Source organism: Takifugu rubripes, chromosome 14, assembly GCF_901000725.2.
Source record: "Takifugu rubripes chromosome 14, fTakRub1.2, whole genome shotgun sequence".
Lineage (NCBI taxonomy): Eukaryota > Metazoa > Chordata > Actinopteri > Tetraodontiformes > Tetraodontidae > Takifugu > Takifugu rubripes.
In genome coordinates this window covers 7,779,154-7,795,134 of record NC_042298.1, presented here as the reverse complement: position 1 = coordinate 7,795,134, position 15,981 = coordinate 7,779,154, and the positions used below count along the sequence as shown (strand labels likewise).

The following is a 15,981-nucleotide window of genomic DNA, read 5'->3' as shown; positions in this document are numbered from 1 at the left end:
CCGGATTGAGGAACGGTGGTGTCAGATGCCACGAGAGTGGGAGACACACGGTGGCATAAGCACAGCTGGACCAATATGTTTACGCTACTGGAGCCAGCGCCGGGCCTGACACCATCATGCCTGCTAGACTGGTTAATCGACTCGGATGCTGCCGCCGCTGGTGTGACCACTGACCATAAAAAGGCAGCAGTAACAAGAGGACTCATTTGAATAGGATGAGCGTGACGATTATGAAGGGAGGGTTATTAGAGCACGTTTAGGGAGATCATTACCTCTGCTTTATTTGTGATGGCTTCACATTAAAAGACTTGTTGATGCTCCCCGTCACAGGAAAAGCTGCTCCCTACTAGTTGCTCTCTGCGTGGTGCCTAATGAGCCTCTTGGATTATACCTGTGTGTTTGTGAATGCATATGCACAGGTAGCACTTCTGTGGGTGGCCTATAGAGAATAAATATATTAAATGTTGCCTTCAGCTTGTTTTCTCTGCAGCAAGCTGGACTTCCCTGGAGAAAGAGTAGATACAGAAGATGCTTGTGTGCGGCTGAGTCGGTGTAGGCATGCTTCATGTTTGAATGAGCGCCACGCAAATTGTGGTTTCGTGTTTTCTATATTGTGTGCTACAATTGGATATAATCAAGGTCACATACATCCTTTTATAAATAAGAATAAAAAGGCTTGTATAGCCATCCACTGCTGTGCTCTGAAAAGGGCTGTGGTGAGCTGTAAGCTTCCACCCACCTCCTGCTTTTAGACAGCATGAGCGTATCCATCTTGGTTTCACCTTCCATACCCCTACAGCTCACAGCTAATTTATTTCTGCAAGGTTCTCTCTCTGTCTCTCCCTCTCTGCCTCCCTCGCTCCCTTTGCCTCTTGTCGCTCTTTCATTCTTTGCTCGACATCTCTCTGATTCCCCCCAGGGGGTGTACACCCCTTGCAATAATTTGTCACAAATGCAACTGCGCCGTCATCGCGGCTTTCCCTGTCCTAAAAAAAAAAGAAGCAATTTAACGAGGTTTAACCATCCCATCTGGCTGTCGTGGACGAGATGTCGCCAAGAATAGGCTCGATTGCCACATGTGCGACTTATGTCTTCGACCCTCCCACCGTAGACATCTTCCATCAGATTTGTACTTATAGAGTATGATACTGTTGAAGAAGGTGCACTCTGCCTGTCACTGCTTAAAATGATGCTCTTGGGGCATACACAAAAAAGATAAGGTACTATATAAATGGGATGTGTGAATTTTGGAAAATCAGGATTCAAATATTTGTAAAATCCTGAACTCTCTGCAGGAGCTAAAGGCACTGATCATTTCCTCTCAGCTTCATGATCTAAAATCTATTTGTGGACACAGTATGAGAAGATGGAGGAAATCAGAAAACATCTTTAACAACGTGTCCCATCTAATAAGATTAGCAGAGCAGCTTTCACAGTCGTGACAGGGAGATATACACAGATAACCCTGTAATAACTCATTATTCCTCCCATTTCCACATCAACAGTGAGTCAAGGCTCGCTGGCAGTGTGTTGTTGCTGCTGCTGCTGCTGCTGCTGCTGTTGTGCACCCACAGCTATCGGACCAATCTGGGGGGCTGCAGCTTTGTGGCATAAGCTCAGTGAATTCCATCCTAAATGCCGAGAGCAGAAAGGCTCAGCAATAGAGGAACATAACGATGAATCCTCTGCTTTCAGTGGCTACAGCAGTAGTGACACGTACGTGACTGAAAATGTAAAGAAAAATCGCCATGTATGCTCTGGGCATGCAGACAACAGGGGCAGATCAGTTCAGCGCACGTGCTTGCATGCATGTGTAGTCAAGAGAAAGCACTGAGCTCATCCCTTAGATACAGGGGGAAACAACTGAAGGAATATGGATGAAAGGGCATTATCTTGAGACGTGCACAGAAATAACTCGGTGTCTCCACTTGGACATCCTACTCAGGTTCAGCTTCCTTAGCCCTGATTCAGGGCTGATAAGATGCTTCAGGGCCAGGTAGAAACTGTCGACCCAAACATCACCATAAGATCAATATGAAAAAAAGCTAAATAAAACCTGTAATGTAAATGACCACAGACACTAAGTCACTCTCTAGAAATGCTGCAGTCACAACAATTAACAGTTAACACCAGTCGGTTTGCACCCAATAAAACACATCCTGGTGATTGTCATGATCTGAGCAGTAGTGGACTGTATGTTGTTGTTTTCTGTACAGAATTAAAGAAATTGCTAAAAAAGTAAACCCAGCATTAATGTAAATTTCAGCCACTATGTGGTTTTGGTGAATTATTCTATAAATAAGCACGCATACATGTCACAATCAGATTGATGATGCAGGAGCTATGGCCTTGTTGCGTTGCACACACTGACAGCGAAGGCAGCACGTCTGTGATGATGAGGCCTGGAGTGTGTGGTATTGATCGGCTGATGTCACATGGTGATTAGCAGGAGATAGCACACTTGCATGGCTCGGATGCACATCGATCCTGGAGCCTAGGAACAGCCTGTCGATGGGGTCATTTTAATCCTGTCTCCTGCTTTAGCCTCCTGCTATTTCACATTTGCTGTCCTCTCTTGCACCCACACCTTTGCCTTTCCTCTCATTTCCTCCAGTTTTTTTGGTCTTAGTTCTGCTTTTCCAGTCGGCCAGTATTCCCACCCACACCCCCTCATGGATCAAACTCTTTATCTGGCCTAAGCCACAGCCTGCAGGCAAGTAGGCAGTCTCTACAGAGGCTGGAGCAGACACACAGCTTCAAACAATATTATATAGGGCTGGCATGAAGCATGCCTCACACTGATAGATGAAAACGTTGCTCCCTTAGACACCGTTTCCATATGGACAGGATGAAAACAGGAACAGAACAGGCTTCCCAAACTCCCTGATTTAAATTTAAATGTCACCACAACAGTTCTCAGTACACACTACAAGTTTTGTAGGATAGGAATCCTTTTTTTTTTCAGTGATCATGCAAAACAAAACAATTTCTGGAAGGAAGACACATTTTCTCTGGCAGCTGTCCTGCTGGATCATCTGCTATAAACTGGTTCCAGGATAAATCTGGTGTAGAGGAAACGTGGAGCCAGGTAGGAAGAGTAGCTATAGCCTTACCAGAGCAAGAACATGAATCATGCATGCAGATCATCCAGCCCTATTTTCTTGTTTTATTTTATCATCACTAAGCAAACATACTATGAATAACAGCCTTGCATGTGTTAGTGCACACACATACACGCACGCAAACACACACACACACACACGCACAATTCCTCTGCCTGGATGTTTTAGTGCTGTAACTTACAGTATCTGCATTTCACCTAAGGCTGTGCAGGAAGTATAGTCAGTAGTGACACAGTGTCTGATTCATTTGTTTTGGGGGTGAGGTCAGTGTTGCTTTAAAAAATATATATTTATATATAGAGATTTTTGTGCCAGATTTAATTTATCGGACAGACAGACAGAAAGACAAATACACACACACACACACACACACACACACATACATACATAGATGGATGGATGATCACACCAGTGGAACTCATGTCATGTTTAAGTAGATGAAGCTGAGGCACTGTAGGCTGTAGCCATGGAGACAGCAGTCCTTTTTATGAATTGGACGCAAATGTATGATGAGGCTTATTTTGTGAGAAACTGTTGGCTTGAAATTCTTTTTCTAGAGAATAAACCAATTCATAGATGGGGAAAGTAAGAGCCCTGATAGAAATTAAATTTAATGAGTCAGGGAAAAACTAAGGGAAGAAGAACTGTAGTTAAAAATAAGCAATGGAAGAATGTTGGAGTGTGTCCAAGGTCTAGTTTGTGTGCAGTCAGTAGAGAAATGTTTGGGCCACTGCTGTAGTCCTGGAGCCTGCAGAGATTTACTTAGACTAAAGTGATGATGGAGGTAAGATGACTCAGAGGATTCAGGCTCCACTGAATGCAGACTTAAGTCTAATAATCAGCAGGGAGGAGCTCAGCGTGGTCCCTCAGAAGACGAGGCAGCGTGACAGCCTGAGACAGAAAAACAGCTGAGGAAAGATTGAAGGCAAATAAAAGAAGCAAGTAGAAGATCTTGCAGAAGTTACAGAAAGAAGCGGAATAGTGGGGAAAATGCATCCCTGTGACCATGTTTTTCCTGTCACTGCAGCTCTTATATGTATGAGGAGGAATTTCATAAGATTCTGGCATTATTCTGCCTCATTAGCTTAAACTTGGAAAATACTTCTAATAAATCAATCATGGGCTGAAAAATGAAGTTACTTCAAATATTCACAGACATTGAAAGGCCTGTTTTGCAGATGTGCTGCAGTCACAGTCGTCTCGGGGCCAGACTGGTACAACCCACCGCTGATGCCTCGCAGATTTTTGCCAGCTGTTTCAGATTACAGGCGACACTCATTTATGGCTCTTCCTGGCATCATCGGCAGCAGAACATCCCTGTCCATTAACGCTGACCGAGGATGCACACATGCAATAGTTCCCACGTAATGCTCGGCAGCGCTCCAAAGCCCAGCACTGTTACTCACTGTTTCGCTGCGCCGTGATGCAGCATCGACATTAATGACGTTCATAACGGCTTGATATTCATAACGTGTGCATGTGCGTCTGCGTTGGTGCTGGTCTTTGCTCTACATGTAACGGACATTATGATGGTCATTATAACCCCAGTTCCTTATTTTGGGGTTGTTTTTCTGTTGTTTAATTTCTTATTTCTTTTCAAATCATTTCTCTCTAAAGGTCGCCACCGATCCATCACCCCTGGCGGCGTGTCAATTTAACTGCTGTTTAGCAAGGGGACAGAGAGGGGTCGAGGGCAGCGGTCCACGGGGCGGAGATGGCCAGAGAGCTACGCCACAGCATTTTAGCAAGAGCCCGATGAGTGATTACCTCAGAGCCCCACTCATAATTCAGCGTGACCTCAATCTGCCATCAATGCTGCGGTTTGATGGATTTGCTCACAGTTTGAGTGTCAGGCTCTTCGCATGTCAAGCGCGGGGTGGATAATTTGAGGGCTATCTGTTGCGTTTGCAAAGTAAAACAGGCCAGGCGTGGCGGTGAGGCGGCCTGTGTCGATGGCATCTTGGGTGTCGGCGTGTAGTGGAACAAAAGACAAAACAATGTCACTAACACATGGAGATGATGCCTGCTCTTTCGCCCTATTAAGCTTCAGAACACTCTATCATTCAAAGTCTACCCAAAGAAATGTGTGCAAACCCCCCTTGGACACATATGTGCGCAGACACACGCGTCCACCTCCTGGTGTGTATAATTAGTGGATTTCCTCGGCGGGTGATGGAGCCTGCACTCTTTTCTCCCCTCTCTCTGACCTTCCCCGCTGAGCTTCCTTCCACAGTGGGATTCATCACAGACAGTTCTAATACATATTTATTGGTCCAGCGACAGTGTGTTTGATGGATTTATATGTTTTTCTGCAAACAATAGTAAAGGCTATGTCACACTTCCTCCCTCTTGTCAATGGGGGCCAGAAATAAATCTGATGCCGCCCCATGTCCAGTTTTGGGATGGGTAAAGAGTCGGGGGGGCGGGGCCTAGAGTTGCATTTGAGCCTGCTCTCCTCAATTACAGTAAAAGGATTTGATATATGTATGTCTGTCTTATCACTTTGGCAGCCGCGGAGCTGCTCTGCCTGCATACATTTGCCTTTGGCAACGTCTGATCAAAGGCATTTAGGAAGTGGCTGTGGCATGTTTTGCAGCATTGGGATTCAGGACGGACTCCCTGCACCACCGCTGGCTCTGTTGCACGACACAATCCGAGCTGAGATGTGAGGAGTGGCAACGGCGCTAAAGAGAGAGGGGAGTGGACGGGAGGGGGAGGAGGGAGGTAGGGGAGGGTGGCAGGATTAAGCCCCAGCCCCTCCTTTTTTCGCCTCTGAGTGGCCATCTTTCATCTTGCGGCTGCCTCTCTAATGCTTTCAAGTGGGTGAAACCCTCGACATCTGCTTCCGCTCCCAGGGACTCGGCACGCGCCGCCGTCCTGTGGAGATGCGCAGCCACGGGACGGCCCAACGGAGCTCGAAAGGTGACATCAAATTAGTTGGACTCTCGAAGCGGAAACGGCTACATTTGAAGAAAAAAAAGAACCAAATCACATTGATCATCTTTTTCAAATTTGTTGTTTCCATGAATTGTGAGTTACACTGACACGCACAGAGACATTTCACAGTTCACTCACCCAGACACATTAGTTCCACTTACAACTTGAGAACAAATAAATAAATAGCTCGGTAAATAAACGCTTCATCTTCGCCAAGAAGAAACGAGCCCCCCGCTGCCTCTGATTAAGACTACCAAAGTGATATATTTGGCTGTTTACCTCCTGAACACAAAGTCACCAAGGCTGCCACTGAGATATCACACTTGAGTGTGTCTGTAATTCCCAGCTTGCTGTTGTAATTTAAAGTTGGAATAATGTAATGGCACTGATTTATGTGAGTCATTTCAGAAGAGTTTTACTTCTCTCTGACTCTGAACATCATATTTCCGGTCGACTCCCGATGCAGACACACACACACTGAGTCAAAAGGCCAAAACAAATGAGTTCATCTGTCATTTTTCCCTCCTCAACTGTTTTTGTTGCTCTTTGCAGCGTAACTCCAATGTGAATGAATCATAAACACAGACCTGTCGCCCTGTGTTAAGCCAAATCACACCTAAATACCAGAGAGATTAAAAGGCATTTAACTGCCAATCTATTTCTATATATTACAAAAACAGGAGACTGTGGTGCTCTTTCCACTTTGGTCTCGCTTTGTGTGCCGCCTTATGAATATTTTACTTGGGTGAATATATGAGGCTCTAATCCTCCTCTGAAGGTGGAGAGTAGGAGTCGAGTTATATTTATGGCAATCCACCCACCATCTGCAGAATTTAGTGATTTTTCAGGTTTAAAAAAGCCCTTATAAATTATACTCAGCAAAATGGATATAGATGCATTTTTGTGTGTACGCGCATGTTTTGTACACCAGCTCTTGGCAACAAATTTTAACATGCAGAATGAGGATATTTCTGTGGAATAAAGACACTTTGTCCATTTTAGGGTTAAGACGCAGTCCTCAGTTTAACTAAGGTTCTGTTTATGGTGAGGTCAATGTCAGTGAGTGTCCTCACAAAGACAGAAAGACAAACGCGTTTGTGTATAAGTGTGTCTGCAAGACATCAAAAAGAGAGCATCAGCTGCAGACAACATGCACAAATAAATATGAATAGTCTTTCTCACCCCCTATTTTACTTTTCTTGAGAAAGCTGTTTTAAATTGGGGCTTTTGCGAGGGTTTTTACAGTGATGATGGTCGCACTTTCAGATTATTATGTGATATTGCACCCCTGGATATTAGGTATTGATGTAGAAGCAAAACGTTTCTCATCTTTTGATACCAAAAAAGACAATTTTCCAGTCTTCCAATCAGGGAAGGTGAATTTCGAGTTGTGTTTCCATTATGGGTCATTAATATAAGCGGTCCCTAGTGCAGCCTGTTCTCCAGACAAATGTACTCAGATGATTACTGAAAGAATGTATAGAGATGGATGGACGCAGAGAAGAGAAGATGATCGAGTGCTGATTCTCTTTTCTGTCTACAAGCTGTCTGTGAGAACAGACCATCTGCACATTTATTATCATGGCCGGGATTCCATTATTGTTCTGTGTGGCAACAAGGACTTGTTCTGCCGGCCCTTTGTTATTCTTATCAGCTGTGCAACTGACAGTCCCTTTTTGATCACGCCAGCAACCAAATTCAAAACGATGGTTCAGTGTAATGCAATAGGGAATTATTCTCTGCTCGTAAGACTAAAGTCCCTTTGTACCTTTTCTTTCTGTGTCCTTGTGCAGGTCTGTTTCACAGAGCCATCATTCAGAGTGGGTCGGCCCTATCCAGCTGGGCAGTTAATTACCAGCCGGTCAAGTATACACGTCTCCTGGCAGAGAAGGTTGGCTGCAACGTTCTGGACACCTTAGACATGGTGGACTGTCTGAGGAAGAAGAGCTTCAGGGAGCTGGTGGAGCAGGACATTCAGCCCGCTAGGTACCACGTGGCCTTTGGACCTGTAATTGATGGTGATGTGATCCCAGACGACCCCGAGATCCTGATGGAACAGGGCGAATTCCTCAACTATGACATCATGCTGGGAGTCAACCAGGGTGAAGGGCTGAGGTTCGTGGAGAACGTGGTGGACTCTGACGACGGCGTGTCTGGGAATGACTTTGACTTCTCTGTGTCAGACTTTGTGGACAGTCTGTATGGGTACCCGGAGGGAAAGGACACTCTGAGGGAGACCATTAAGTTCATGTACACAGACTGGGCCGACAGAGACAACCCAGAGACCAGGCGGAAGACACTCGTGGCTCTGTTCACTGACCACCAGTGGGTTGAGCCATCGGTTGTGACAGCTGATCTCCACGCTCGCTACGGTTCGCCTACGTACTTCTACGCCTTTTACCACAACTGCCAGAGCCTGATGAAGCCAGCCTGGTCTGATGCTGCCCATGGCGATGAGGTCCCCTATGTGTTTGGCATTCCTCTGATTGGGCCCACTGACCTTTTCCCCTGTAATTTCTCTAAAAATGATGCCATGCTCAGTGTTGTAGTCATGACCTACTGGACCAATTTTGCCAAGACTGGGTGAGTAAATTGAGTGAATCCTGTTGCTTATTTGTTTTATAGATATAGAGGCTACTGTCCACCGACACAGAAGTGTAGAAAGTACAAATGTATCGGTCCTGGAACACTGCTTGGTATTAACCATGTCGATGTACTTCCATCAGTGAAAAATTAGCAAGTAAGCTTAATGAACAAGATCTATATCAAAATGTGGTTGTTCACCTCACATGTGGTTGGCAAAGATAAAGTCTCCTCCATGTCTGTGGGAGCAGTGACTGAAGTGTAGCAGGTCAATTACTCAATAACACATGAGAGGCAGGGAAGCAGTTTCTAAATGAGCTAAACGCCATGATTAGTAAAACCAGTGATGTCAGTCTCAGTTTAATTAACAGTCTAAATAGGACAGTATGGGAAAAACAAACTCGCCAATGCTGGACAGAGAGGGCCATTTTTTCTGCAGCACATGATTTATTCAGCAGACCATCATGAGACTTGGCCCGTAAACCTGAGACATATCAAATCTAAGGAAGATTAAATGTTCTTCCTGAATCTGTGTGCTATGGTTTTTGTGCTTGGCTGAGTGTTTGGGGTGAGCATGTGTGCACATGGCTGCCTGTCTTCCTGAATATCTCAGACTGTGTGTGTGCTTGTGTGTGTATGTGTGTGTATTCTTCCTGGAAACACTACCTGCACTCGATTATATAAAGACCGAAAAGATGCAGAGACTTATCAGGGCAACATGTCAAACTCTGTCTCGCAGCAAAATCGATTTTTTTAACACGGACCCAGTCGATCTCATGTGCCCTAAGTGACTCCCGCTCCCAAAATGCTCAATTTCACCCCCTCCCATTGCTCAACCTGGCCATTTTGTAAGGCTACCTCTGACCATTTTTAACATCTGAAATTTAATTTGACGACCCCCGTTACCAGAGAGGTATTGATCGGGTTCAGGACAGGCTGCAGTCTGAAATCTTGCTCTGATTTTTATCTGTCTCTCTGTCATCTGGTGTCCAATCACGTGGCATTTACATCCATTCCACTGGGCAGCCGTACTGCAGTGCATTCTTGAACTGGCAGACTGGTGCAGATGGAGCGATATCAGCTGTTCCTGGTCCTGAAGGAAGGATGCTGAAGTGCGCTGCTCAGACAGACCAGCTGTCTGCTCTGAGAGTCGTCGCGTTTCAACACATAATCTCCAAGGTTCAGCTGTAGCCATTTCAGATCTTTCTCTCTATGAATGTTATGTGGTTATATGGTCACATGCGTTTGACCTTAATGAGAAAGGACAGAGACGTTAAGGGGGGAAATAGTCAGTGCTGAATCACTCTTCACTTGCATCTAAACATGACAGTGAATTAATTGTAACGATTGCGGTCCCTTTATCTCATCCACAGCCGCTTACTAACATCAACCTTAGTCAGTCTTAGAAGGCAAAACAACACTTTCATTTTTACAGCAGAGTCCATTTGAGCATTGCAGTGTCCTGCAGGACAGTTGAGACTTAAAGGAGATTTCATTTTTCTTGATTCTCACTTGCATTTTACATGCGCTATAGGGTGGAGTCTGACTTTATCAGTTCACAATTAGGCTTCCACAAAGCTCTGGATTAGACGGCAGGATTATATAAAATTCCGTTAGTTGTTAGAAAGGTCATTTTAATCCAGCCCAAGTGGAGGAAGGTATACCAATAAGTTCTCTGGGGACATTCAAGATGTAAAATATTTCCCGTAGATTTTCCAAGTTCAACCTCCTCATTTAGACTGCACCAGGGAAACTAGATCTCTCCACCAACACCTCCCAGCTCAATCTGGCTCAACACAGCCATCACTTTAATTAAGGCACAGTTGAATTGCCTTTGCCTTTATGGACCGCCCAACAAGCGCCGTCCCTCTCTGTAAAGCAGCTCCCTCTCTCCCGTCCAGATGTTTGTAATGAACTGACCCAGATTGCACTTCCGGCCCACTCTGTAAATCAGCTGTAGAAGCATGTGTGACATGATGTTGAGACACTTGGGCTGCATGTCCACAGTGTATCATAGCCGTGTTCACCCCAAAGCTCTTCCCATCCCTGGCGTTCATGTGTCATCTTTACAGGGCAAATCCCTGCCCATGCCCCCCCCCCCCTGTCCGTGTTTGTGAAGTTTAAAAGCATACAGAGAGTGCACGCTGTCAAATCTTCTTAGCGTGTGCATGTGTGTGTGTGCGTGTACAGTGTGAGGCTGTTCATTCCTGAGAGTTTAGGATGTTTTCAGAGGCTGAGGATTTACTCAGTCCTGATTTTGTTTCTCTGCAGCATTTGTTTTAATGTCAGTATTTTTTTTTCTTTTTTTAAATACCCACAAAGTAAATATATGACATTACTGGAACAAATCTCTAAAGCTTTGAGATCTAAGAGGAAAAAATTCTATTAACACTAAATATATGGTTCTAATGTAGCCAGCTGTAGAAGTTGCATAAAGGAAACCTGTGCACACCCCTATACATGACCCTTACGTTGACCTCTCCAGATGTACATGTCATGCCAACAGTTGTGACTGATCCACTCATTAACTATAGATTTTCTTCGAAGTATTTCCATTTTATTTCCCTGCTGATCAATTACGCAACCTGCTCCAATAAGTCATCTAATATGGACACATGTCTTCATCAAAGCATTATATATGCTGCCAGAGAGCTTAGTGGAAAATGAATATATACATCAACTGCTCATCATCGAGAGCATGTGGGTGTAAGCGCCGAGTCAAATCAGCTTGGTGTGTCCTATCCCATCCATCTATATTTGTCATTTTCAGACATTCGCATAAACAAATCTCAGATCTCCTGTTAATAGTGATCAGTCATTTTGTCATAATTGCACTTAGCTGTTGTTTTTTTTTTTAAATGGAATTTTTACTTGCAAGCGCAAAGAGGCATATGAAGCCCTGGCCGAACTGTCCGCACTCAAGCAAAAAGTCAGAAATGATCAATCATTGTGTGTCATTAACTCTGTAATTCAGTAGTTTGGTCCATCTTCTCGGTTGCTGCTTCTCTAGATGCTCATTTTCCTTCTGCGTATTCGCTGAGAAACATTCCGTTTCAGATCTTGTTACAGTAGTTTAGGAGCGGAGTTGAACCTTCTTTTCTCTTCCTTGTGTCTCAGCCCACTGTCCTACAGACTGAGCTACCTCCGCCAATATTTTATACAAAAAGAAAGTAAACTGTTTTACACACTTGAAACATGCAGCGCCATCATTAGAGACGATAGCTCCCTATCAAACCACAAAAAAAAAAATCTAAATTTAACACATATCAAGAATTGGCAAATTCACTACACTGTGAAGGAAACCTCTAGATACCAACTACTTCATTAAATCGGTACTCAATTGGTGGAAGATGTGTAGTCAATATCCTAATTTGCATTGGAGAAGGTGAAGAGGTGGTGTGGCCTGTTGAGGGGTCTCTTTGCAATTGATCCACGCTGCGTGTTGAATGTAATGAGGGCGACACGGAAGAGCAAAGCAGGTCTGCGTCGTGCATCTATAAATAAGCAGTAGTTGGATTTAAAGAGTAATAGATGCCAGAAATATGGCAATCTGGTTGTGGCACGCGAGCAGAATGCTGCTAAAACGAGCCACGATGCAGGGACTCTGCTGAGGGAGGTGTTTTGCTACCTGTCATTCATTCTCTAACAAATCAATAGCGGTCGTAGAAAGTGCGGTGTGGGAGCCGTGTCCTCTAACACTTCTGCACGACCCAAAGTCACAGAGCCTTGGTCCGCATCACTTAGCCCACTGAACCAAAGTCTACCATTAGATATGAACCACACATCAGTCCGCCCTCCGCCCCAGCAGGAGCCCGCAAGAAGGGTAAAAGAGCACGCAGTGATAATTTGCCTTCCCGGCACAGGCCCCGACGCCCCCACCACGCCGAGACAATGTCGACAAACACTGAGAATAATTCTTAAAAAATGAAAGCACATTGCCTGCAGAGAGAAAAGAGTTCTGCGTTCTGTCGGAGTTAAAAATTACAATTAGCTGCTTACTTTGTGTTACCTGATAAACAACTGCAGGGGATGAATTAGTTACACAAGAACAAGTGAGGAAAACAGGCTTCTGCTCTGCAGCTTGGCAAAAGGCGCATCGGTGCCACAGATTTAATGCACGCTTCCTGGTTTGTATTGAGAAGCTATCTATACTCCGCTCAGGATTCTGAGACCTTGAGTGTAGTGAAAATAGATTCTTGTCTTCTGCCTTAGGGCACCTAAATGTGTCTTTTTAGATTTGGTGATGGCTAGGTCTATGATCATTCAAGCGCTTCAAATTACATCAGGACGAAAAGGGGAAGGAGGTACATGGGAAATGGAAAAAAGAAAGAAAATGATATTCATTCTCTCCTCTTATCTACCTTTTACATCGGCGCTTCCAGACAGTGCTTGGAATTGGTAATGAGTGCAAACTCTCCGTTGCCGCTGTGTTTGAGTCTGTCAGCCTGCGTTTAGCAGGAGAGCATTCCAAAACACGCGGAAGCCTTTGTCTTCCACCTGGAGAGCCTCATCACCGCCACTAGTCTGCTCAAGTGGTCCACTGGTGCGACCCCGAAGGCCATCACACCCCAACGCAGCAAACGTGCAAAGACCGGCTGACCTGAGAACGAGCACCCAGTCAGTCAAGACAAGTAGGCAAACAAACAGGCCTGACAAAACAAGGCTAGCAGAGGTCAGCAGGTCATTGGCGAATGTGCTGGTTTATTGTACTCTGGCCATGAGAACACATCAGAGGGACTCTGAAAGCCAATTTAAACATCTGCTTTTATGGGTGTAATAATCCCTCTGGCCTGCCTTCATATGCAGCTCCAATGAGCGCCCAGATTAAGTGGTGCAATGTGCGAGCTGCTAGTTTGAAGATCTCTGCTGCACAAGGCCAGGTAATCACAACTGAGAGCTTTAGTTTTGATTTTCAAAAAATAAATAAAAACATGAATGCACTTCTCCCAAAAGGTTTAATCCATATAAGATTTTTAGGCATCAGATTTTCAGAAAACTTTCTTTTTAATTTAAATATGCAGCATGATAAAAACAGAGAGAGGAAGCTTGATTTTTTTTAAAAACATTTTTGGGGCCTGTATCATAGCTGTAAGCTGTAGTCTCTGCTGGCTTCAGATGAGCTCATATTGAATAAATATTATAATATATTAAATAAATAGAGAACGCAAACCCTAATCACATACTGTCAGAGGTCACTGTAGCAATTAAGGCACTTCACACTGTAAAGGTTTTATTTACTCATTATTCATGCTGCTTTGTCCTTTTTTGTTCCAGACAGTCAAAACCCATGACGCCCAGTTTTTCAGTAGAAATAGCAAAGATTTCTGCAGGATTAGTGCCCCATCCGCAAGAAACTGGCAAACATTTCACCTTAACTGTGAAATATTTCCAAGAAATCATGACCCAGTTACTCACGATGATCCTGAATGCAAGTAGGATGATTCATGATGGTTCTTATGGGCTAAAACAGCTGACAAAGCTAATGAAGCTACAGTCGGTGATGTTTGCCAAGGAAACCATCTTTAGTATTTAAGTCCTGCCTGTCACAAGTCTGAGGCTCCTGTCCACGAGCACTATGTGTTGATAGCTGTTCTACATGATCCAGCAATCCACAAAAGCTGTGGATTATCTTCACTAAGCGGGTTTTGTTTCCTGGAATTCTGGACATTATTGATAGGTTTTTGTTTGTTGTTTGTTGTTGTCCCTTTTAAAAGTTAAGCGCTTAGAAAGCATTATAAAGTTTGCACAGTGCCCATGTCTTCAGTACAAATAGGGCAGGACAACCTGGAAGAACCCATCATAGCACCGATTGCCCCTCACCAACTTTCCAGTTCAGGCCACAACTTTAACATCAGCACGCAGCCCAAAGTGAAGCAGTACGGGTAGAAAATGTTCTAAGGAATGGAGCCTATTTACTATTGACTTTGCAACAATTACCCAAGCATGTGTGTGTGTAATTAGATAAGGCAGCCAGTTGTTCTCTAATGCTGCAAATCAAATTAACTAAAGATGGCACATTGATTTCTTTGTGTTCCTTAAATTATTCATCTTCACTTGCTCTGAATCCACCAGCCAGCCACCAGAGCCTTTCTAACCCCTCCATGCTACTGCTCCATGCTCCCTGCACACACTGATTGCTTTCCAAGATTTAGCCAAGTACCTTTTCATTTTTTTTTCTCAGTTTTGTGTTTCTCTGTTTTTTATCAAATTGACTCTCAGGCCTGTGGAAAATGCTGGAATACCTCTTTTAAGGCATCTTTCTGAATGTTGTCCTTATGGAGATGGAGGATGATATGGCTTCACCGGCGTGTGACAGCATGCACAAGGCCGCTGTGAGGATTCCTGAAGCATGCAGGTTGCAGCCGCCTCTGCCATCGCTGCATCGACGCCATGTTCTTTGGCATGTTGTGCACAGGGAGATCAATATGACCTTACCTCCACTACTCACTCCTTTGAAACTTAATTACTGATATTCAGCTACAAAGTCATCATCGTCTGGCTGTCAATATTCATTGGGGATCATTACGGGCCTAATAAAAAAGGTTATTTACGTGCTGCTCTGCTGACACTGGGCCAAGACCAAAGATTCAGCTCCAACCATCTCAATTTGCTTCACATACTCTCTCTTTCTCTCTCTCTCTCACTCCCTCTTACCTCTCCCAGAAGCACTGACCTGAAAAAGCAAAATTGACAGCGTAGAAATTAAAAGGGGAGAGGATGTAGGGTGAGATCTGCAGCATTATTTCTCTCGGCCTTGTTTGAATGTTTCCAGCCAGAGCAAAATAAAATCTCCAAATACGAACTCCACTCGCCACTGGCGTCAGTGTCGGGGCCGCAGAGGGATATTTCATGACATTTACGGAAATGTCTCACGGAGTCGTGCTTTCTCACAACAACTCAGCTTTAACTCCTCCATCCCAGCAGCAATTATGGTGTGCTGGTGTTTGCAGCTGTGCCAGTGTCAGTCCTTTAAAAGAGGCAAAAGAAACAGCTTGAACGAAGACAACAGAACTTCCAACCCTGAAATGATACAGCAACACAAAACTGTGTGATTGCAGTTGATTGCTGTATGTTAATTTATTCAATAAATCAATAGCTGGAGGTAATTTCATTGGTTGGCCATCTGGCATTGAGCCCTATTTTCCAAAGAGAAAGGCGGAACAGTGACACCTGTAGATTGGGGCTGGTACTGCATCCAGATGATCCGTTTTCTCCCTTGCTCTCACACAAACTCAAATATACCCTTTCATTCTGGCTTTTAGTCTCACACAAACAGCCTCATATGCATGCAAGCACACAAGCACGTGGGGCTCTGCAGTCTCCTCTTAGCATCTTGATT

General features: G+C 44.4%; 1 protein-coding gene across 2 annotated transcripts in view; it reads left to right on the top strand.

Moving 5' to 3' along the window:
• Positions 1 to 15,981, top strand: part of nlgn3a (neuroligin 3a) — a 104,447-nt gene that overhangs the window by 86,991 nt on the left and 1,475 nt on the right. For both annotated transcript variants that reach the window (XM_003970478.3, XM_029847277.1), the window contains one exon: positions 7,853 to 8,642. In XM_003970478.3, the coding sequence (XP_003970527.3) occupies positions 7,853 to 8,642 (790 nt within the window). The remainder of the gene's footprint in view (positions 1 to 7,852; positions 8,643 to 15,981) is intronic.